The sequence below is a fragment of the Nesoenas mayeri genome (assembly GCF_963082525.1).
Source record: "Nesoenas mayeri genome assembly, chromosome: Z".
Taxonomy (NCBI): domain Eukaryota; kingdom Metazoa; phylum Chordata; class Aves; order Columbiformes; family Columbidae; genus Nesoenas; species Nesoenas mayeri.
The window spans coordinates 68932164-68940135 of record NC_137542.1 but is presented as its reverse complement, the minus strand read 5'-3'; the positions used below and the strand labels follow the sequence as shown (position 1 = coordinate 68940135).

Genomic DNA, 7972 nt, shown 5'->3' with positions numbered 1-7972 from the left:
TGTGCTCACCTGTAGGTGTGTGCCATCTGTGTTGGGACAGGTGGGGGTATGGGCTGTATTCACAGGCAGGCGTGTGCACACGTGTGTGTTTAGGGGAAGTGAGTGTGTATACCCATACTGTCAATTCATCTGCAGGTGGGAAAGGGGCGTTTCGGGTGAGCTCCAGGCGCTGAGCACTCACCTGCATCTGCAAGGGCTGAGAGATTGCCACAGCACACTGCAAACTGAAGCCTGAGACTTGCCCACATGCTGGGGCCACCAAGGGGACCCCCAAACAGGCTCCCAGAGCCCCAGCCCAGCATGAGCAGGATAAGGCCATGCACCTCCTTTGTCAATGGAGGGACTCAGTGCTGCTGGCTTGCACTGTGTCCCCTCTTGCAACAGGATGAACTGAGGTACTGGGCTGAGTATGCAGCACTCTGTCCCACTGCTGCACCCACCCCATGGGGAAGCTCAGGGCCATGCTGTTCCCACGCACAACCCTGACCTGCCTGCCTGCCAGTTTTTTCCTGGCCCCTTTTTCTATGGAGTCAACTTTGGCAGGAGGCAAAGGAGGTGCCTGTGCTTCCCTGAGCTTTTTGGCTGGGGCAACTGCAGGACTTGTATGGGTCTCTGGGGGATGAGCAGCATCATCGCTCCCGCCAATACTGGGGCACAAGGGACAGTAGCTTTGGCCCTATCCCGCAGCCACAGCAGCTTGTCACTGAGACCTCAAGCTGCTGCACTAGGTATTGGTGATATGGGGTGACAGAAGCTTTGGGTGCTGCAGGGACCAGAGGCAGCTGCCTTTCAGAGCCCAGAAGAGCTGTATCCTGCCCTTTCCCTGGACCATTCGTGCAAACAGCCACTGGCCGTGGCTGCAGCTGGAGCTGGCTTTGCTCTCAGGCTCTGCAGCCTGGGCTGAGCCTCTGTCCCCTTCTCTGCATGCATCCCTTTTTGGGGAAAAGCCACCAAAGGTCTCCAGGTTCCCCATGGGCATCTCTGGAGAAACTGTCCCTTGTCCTTCCACAGCGCTGGTGACCCTTGGGGCTCCTTGAGCTCCTGGCAGCCTGGTGGCACCCAGGACTGTGCAGCATCCTCCCCGGAGAAGCTCTACTGGAAAAATGAGCCCCTTTCCTGGGAGAACAGGGCAGCTCCCGACCCCGCAGGGCCCCCGGGCGCTGTTTATCTTTGCACAGGAGATAAAGCAGCTGTCGGCCATCCCATTTCAGGGCTGGACAGCTGTAACTCGCCCTGGCCCAACCCATCCCACCGTGGCAGGAGTAGGGACCTCCCAGTGCTTGCCAGCGCCCCCTGCCCTCCCCGCCTACCTCTCCCCTACCCGGGAGCATCAGTCTGTTGGTGTCTGGCCAACAATCCTGCCGAGCTCCTCCTGGGAAGATACAACCTGGCCCTATTTCAGAGGGACTCACAGGGCCATCCACCCCCCAGGGCTTGTTCCATAGGTCCCCATTACACAGAGCTCCAGCTTCCCCCCCTGGTACTGTAGTACTGCACCCCAGGGTGCTGGCACCCATTACACTGAGTTGTACCTCATCCCCGGCGCACCGGGGCGAGAAGGGAGCAGAGGAATGAGACAGGTGTGGGGAGGGTGACATGATGGGACTTCTTCATGGCCCAGCAGGAGCATTTGGGGAAGCTCCTCTCCCTCAGGGCAGAAGGCATGGGGCACTGCAGTCAATGTGGCACCCAGGTTTGGGGGATGTGGCCAGGCGGGCTAGTGGTAGCACCGAGGTCTGCATGGGGTACAGCATGTCCTGTCGCTTTGGGCTTGACCACCACAGGACCTGGCCCAGCTGGACCAGCATGGCTCAGTTCCTACTTAGAACCTCCAGTGACAACAATGGCTGTGGGGCTCTGCACAGGTGTCACAAAGTGTATCCATGCTCAGGATCTTCCTGGGGCAGCAAGCAGGACTGTATCCCCTCTACCCTCCTGCTCAGCATCTTTGCGTTGCCAGGGTCTGGCGGTGCTCCTAGCTGGAGAGAAAGAGAAATCCCCCAGACAAACAGCTATCGACGGCTGCGGTGGAGGCAGCACAGATAGATACTGGAGGTATAGACGGGCACGGCAGACAGTGGAGGAGATTGAGAGATATTCGGAGCAGAGAGATACCGCAGGAGGAATCAGGAGATAGATTCTGCGGGCTGATCAATACCCACTGCATGCGGAGGGACAGCAAGATAGAGCGAGCTGCAGAGGGAAGGTGTTTGGTGGGCAGCGATGTGCATTTGTTCTGATGACGGCTCTGGGGAGCTGCCACTTGTGAGAGCTGCAGCTGAGGCTGGGACGGAGCCAGACTCACAGTAGAGGTGTGCCCTTGCCCTTCTCTGGTCACTCCACACGTGTTTGGTGTCCTTTGAGGTGCCTTGGGGTTCCATGTAGTCTCTGGGTGCAAAAGGGTGCATGTCAGCTGTGTGTCCTGGTCACAACCTCTGGCCCCTGCCACCTCTGGGCACCTTGGAGGATGATGGGTGCTTGCATGTGGGCAGCTGGCAGGGAGAGAGGCCTCTTGAGCGTGAACCCTGGCTTTGGCATAGGGGCTGTGCTCAAGCTGTGCGATTCCGGATGAGTTCCTATGCCATGCCTCAGTTTCTTCATATGAACGAAATGATGGCAAGCTGCATGGAGCTGGATACATCAGCATGGACACAAGCATGGATGAGGAGGAGTGGGGAGGAAGGGGAAGAGGCAGCAAGAGCCTGTGAGACATGCCATGTCCAGGACCCCATCCCTCATCTGCTGATCACTGGTGACACTTACCTGCTCCGTTACAGTCTGCAAACACCTGCTCTGAGGTGAAGGACTGCTTTTTGGGACCCGTCCATGCCTGGCACTGTCCCTGCTCAGTGCTGGGGTAGGGACAAGCCCTCCCGCAGCAGAAAAGACGCCAGGGCTCCTGGGTCCCAACCCAGCTCCACCATGGTGGTACTTGCCTCAGCCACCCCGTGCTGCCCTGTTTCTTGGCCAAGGACATCCCAGAGTGGCCAGGGCTGGTGAACAAGGTGCAGCCCTTGAAGAAGCCCTTAACCTGGACAGGGCTGCTGGCCCCGCGGCCAGGCTGGGGGGGATCCCCCGCCCGTGATGGAGTTATTGACACGGGCACTACGGAAAACACTGCTGAGATTGTTCACACTAATGTTATTTAGCAGCAATATTTCCGTAATAAAAGAAATCAATGGGCAAGAGAAAAGACCTGTCCAGAGCTTTGATTTTCTCATTTTAATGGCATACTTATTTACTCCCACCAGCGTGCCCATTGGATTTTCATTACGCGGCCTTCGCTGTAAGTGGAGCAGTATTGATACGAGCTGCTGAGTTAGCGCCTTCCTGCATGGGCCAGCATGGGATCGCTCATGTTCCTCAATAGGGCCTTACTAAATCGCAGGGAATGGGCACGCCACAGGGCCAGGGCAGCCCCGTAGCCCACAGGAACACACACAAACACACAGCCTGGCAACACGCATGTGTGCATACCCGCTGTCTGGCCCTGTGCACAGGCGTGCACACACATCTACCTGGTTGTCTTGCCGGTCTGTACGCACATGTGTGCACTTGGACGGGGCACACACACATGCATGCACACTCCTCTCACCTGCACACGCACACACAGATGCATATGACTCCTGCCCACACACATGCACCTACACAAATGTTGTACCCATTCGTGCCTCAGCACTCACAGCTGTGCAAGTGCTCTGACTGTATGGACAGATGCCCAATTATTCTACCTATATCACGTGTGCAACCCCTACCTGTTCTGCCTATACGCACCTGCAAACCGTTACACCTGTTAATATATGTATGCACACACATATGCATGCCTAACTGCCCTGCTAAGACACACACACACAAAACCCTCCTGCTTGCACCTATACACACACATGCATGAGACCTGTGTGCCAGCATATACACACGCACACACATGCACACACAGCCTAGATACCCCATGTTTCCTGCCTGTGCCATTCCGACACTGGAGGGTGCATGTGTGTGTGAATTTCTCAGGACTACAAATCTTCTGCACCCGTGTCCATCTACTCGCAGGGCTGCTCACCCAGCATTGCCACCATGTCCCAGAAGGACGGAGCCCCACGGACTCTTGGGTGCCCCATGGAAGCAGGGCCCTGTCACCAGACCACGCTTTTGGTCCCCAGCAACTGCAGAGGAGAGGAGTAACAGCACCATCTCTCACTGATGCCCAAGAGCGGAGATGGGCCTGATTCTGCCCAGCACTGCATGCCCTGGCTCCCAGGACCCTGAGTGGGATGATGCCAGCATCCCTGGGGACATCAAGCTGTCCCCAGGTGCCAGCAGGACCCCTGTTGAGCCTGGAGCTGGATGGATCCAGCACTGTTCCTTGTGACAGGGGCTCAGCATGCTCCAAAGACTCTCCCGGGGATCCGAGCTGGTGGGAAGAACATTTTTATTATGGGTAGCTCTTTTCAGGTGGCAAATTAAGAAGTAGCCCATGTGCAGGGCTGCCAGTCAGCAGGATGGGGACAGTCTGGGGAGTAGGACTGACATGCTACAGGCCTGGTGGCCAGGGACACAGACGTTAGTTTGGCAACAGTACAGAAGTGAAAGCCCTCCACAGAGCAGAGAGCTCGCATAGGTCTGGCCACAGCGCTGCAAGCAGTGTCCACAGATGGGCTTCGTCAGGGAACCGCAGTGCTCCCCCAGTGGCCAGGATCTCATGTGGTGGAGATCTGGCTGTCCCCAGAGGGGTCTCACAGCCTGGGGAAGCATTTTGAGGGGGGAGATCCCATCCTGAGCTAGTACAGAGGTTTGGGCGTGACAGACACCAGGTATGTGCATAGCCCAGAAGCCACGCAGAATGGGCTCTCGTTTAAGGCGACAGACGGTGGCTATCCCCTTTGGGAGGGACTGCAGGGAGGAGGACCATGGGGAATGGGACTCTCTTCTAGCCCCAGCTGTCCCCTGGGGGCAGATGACACACAGGGGGCCAAGACGGACCTCCGGCACAGAGGCTGGGCATCCCCTCACTGCCAGGGGGTCCCTGCGCAGATCCAGCCCTGTGCCAGGGGGACACTGTGTGCTGCCAACCCACGTCAGTGGGGACAGAGCCACGGGAATTGCTGCCAGCTGGACTCAGTGCTGTCCGCAGCCCCGGCAGCCCGCCAGAGAGAAGAGAAATCTCTCATATAACCTTTACAGTGGGTGCTCTAGTCCAGCTTATCCTGTGCACCCTGTCCCGAAGGCATCATCCTCCTCCCAGTGTCTCAGGAGCTGCAGGAATTTTGCAGAGCCTGAGGACAGCCAGCTCCAGCCCCTTTCTTGCTGCATTCTGAGGGCACACAAAGGTGTTTGTACCCTGTAAGGCCACTCCAGCCCTGAGGGATGGAAAAGCACGACACAGCTCAAATCAAAACAGGGGAGAGGCAGGTAGTAAAGAGGTCTGTGTTGCTGTGCCCACCATGGTCCCTCTATCCTGGCACCCAGCTGGCCCATCAGTAAGGACAGAGCAATTTGGGGCAGGCACAAGGGGTCTCCTGCTGCCTCTGATAGAGCCTGGGCTCAGGGACGAGAAGGAGGAGAGGGGAAGAAGGCTGGGAGGAGAGGAGCCACCTGTGTTCAGCAGGGGGTCCTGGTGAGCCAGGCTCAGCAGCCCCAGGTGCTGAAGAAGGCACTGGCTTCCAGGAGCAGGCCCTTGGCGTAGACACGCAGGGTGTAGAAGAGGGTGACGAAGTCCTGAGTGCTGAAGAGGGTGTCAGCCAGGGCAAAGGCCAGCGTGGAGGGGATGAAGCCCCGACCGTATTCCACCATCCAGGTGCCTGCGCTCCACTGCACTGACGTGGCCTCTCCTGCCTGGTGCACGATGGTGTCCCCTGTCAACACACAGAACCAGCACAGCTCCCAGTGGCTGCTCCATGTCACACCCAAATAAGAGACATGTGGGATCGGGACCTGCAGGGCTGACCACCCCAAACCCTCCCCAGTCTTGCTCACTTTTCTCTTACTGGCACCATTTGAAATGCTGGGATGTGCCCCTAGGGACACAAACTGCCTCATCCTGAGTTCTTGGCTTCTACCAGCTGCCTAGAAGAGGCTCTGTGACAGTGGAGGCCCAACCTGCAGAGTGGCTGTGCCCAAGATGTGGACACAGCTCACAGGGTGCTGTGGCTACTGCATTTACCTGGGTAGTAGATCTCACTTCTGGTGGTCCCCTCCTTCCACTGCCGGAAGGTCCCCGAGATGACAGTGTCGGAGATATCTGCCCAGTAACGACCTGTGGAAGGACAGACAGCACTGGCTCAGAGTGTCCCTGCTGGGGATGGCCTGGGATGCCAGGTCTGCGTCATGGAACAGCCCTCCGGGGAGAAGGATGCCAGCCCCTGGGCCTCAACACACTGAAGAGCGCAGCCAGGCCTGGTACCCAGGCTGGCTGTGTGACTGGCCATACCTCACCAGCACAGTCTACTTGGTGTCCTTAAGCCCCATCACTCCCAGCATGCTTGGCATTTGCTCCCTGCTGAAGTACAAAGAGATGCAATGCCCACCACTGCCTGCCAGCTGGATGCAGAGGGTCCTGGCTACATGACATGGCATGCACAGGAACACACAGGTGCTCCAGGACACCATGGGGACTGTTCCCCACATGGAAGGTGTTTCTCAACATTGTGCACCCCATTAAAGAAGTGGAGCAGCGGGCTCCTGCCCCACTCACACCATGGACAGGGCAGCTACACATAAAGAAGGGGAGTGGAAAGAGCTCAGAGAAACCCCCACCCACCAGTCCTGTCACCCTGCTTACCTGAGTGCCCACCAGTGTCAACAGCTGTTCCAAAGAGCAGCACATACTCAGTGAGCGAGGCATGCAGGAGGCACATGGAGCCCATCCACCCGCCTGCATTCACAAACACCCACTGCAGGTCCTCATCTGGCAGGATGTGGCCTGGGTGCTTCTTCCGTAGCTCCACAATGATCTTGGAGAAAGCCAGCTCATGGTCTAGCCCTGCAGCATCCAGGGTTGCCGTGAGTCCCTGGCATGGCACAAAGCCTACTCAGGCCCTCCCAAATCCCTTCCACAGCCACAGGGTCCCAGCACATCCTTGGAGAGATCTGCCTAGGGAAGATGTCTCCCCTCTTCAAGCTTCAGCTCCTATGGTTCTCAACTTGCCCCACTGTTTCCTGGTTGGTGATGGAGGATTCATAGCACTGAGTGTTCCAGCCCTACAGCCCACCCCAGGTGCTGGGCTATATGGAGGACTCAAGCAGTGTGACAGTGCTCCTGTCCTGGTGACATACAGCCACTCTGCTGTGACTGCACATCCTGTGCCCTATGGGGCCAGCCCTCCCCTCCAGCCCAGGTGGCTGGTTGTGCTCCTGACCCACCTTGGGCTTGGTCCCCCGACCTGGCCCAGTCCCACCAGTGGGAGAGCTGCCCTAAACTCGGGTTCAGATCCAAGTGGGCTCGGTGATGCTGCTGTCCCCGTCCCCATCCCTCCTTCGCTCCAGTCCCATTCCCACACATCATCTCCCTCACACTCCCCGTCCCTGCTCCCTGGTATTGAACCCTTTCCGATACCGGTCCTGCTCCCCCAGTCCCAACCCCATTCCGGCCACGATCCCAGCCCCCCCTGTACCGGATCCTCCTCGATCCCACGTCCCCAGTACGGGTCCCTTCTCCAGCCCAGGCCGCTTGCGCTCATCCCCCTGTCCCCAGTTCCGCTTCCCGCTCCCCGTCCCCCATCCCTCCTCGGTCCCGCTCCCCTCCACACCCCGCGGCCGGTGGGCCCCGTCCGCCCACGGGCAGCGCGTACCCGCGTGGTGCCGGGCGAGCTGGGCGATCTCGGCGGGGGTGAACTCGTACCGCTTGGAAGCCAGCCAGCCCCGCAGCCCCTGCAGCACCAGCGCCAGCGCTCCCAGCGCCAGCCCGGCCCGCAGCGCCCGCCGCCCCGCCGCCCCCATGCCGCCCGCCGCCGCTTCGCCCTACCGCCGCCGGGACGAG

At 58.8% G+C, this 7972-nt stretch overlaps 1 protein-coding gene across 2 annotated transcripts; it reads right to left on the bottom strand.

The window, feature by feature from the left end:
* Nucleotides 1-3319: 3319 nt before the first annotated feature.
* Nucleotides 3320-7947, bottom strand: SIGMAR1 (sigma non-opioid intracellular receptor 1; the record flags this gene model as incomplete). 2 transcript variants are annotated; one of them, XM_080362799.1, is made up of 4 exons in its annotated part: nucleotides 3320-3372; nucleotides 6158-6250; nucleotides 6776-6976; nucleotides 7785-7932. In XM_080362799.1, 4 exons carry the CDS (start codon nucleotides 7930-7932, stop codon nucleotides 3320-3322), a joined length of 495 nt encoding a protein of 164 aa, XP_080218925.1. The 2 variants fall into 2 exon arrangements, with proteins under 2 accessions (XP_080218925.1, XP_080218924.1); XM_080362798.1 differs by lacking the exon at nucleotides 3320-3372 and adding an exon at nucleotides 5567-5849 and having other exon boundaries at nucleotides 7785-7947.
* Nucleotides 7948-7972: the final 25 nt, after the last annotated feature.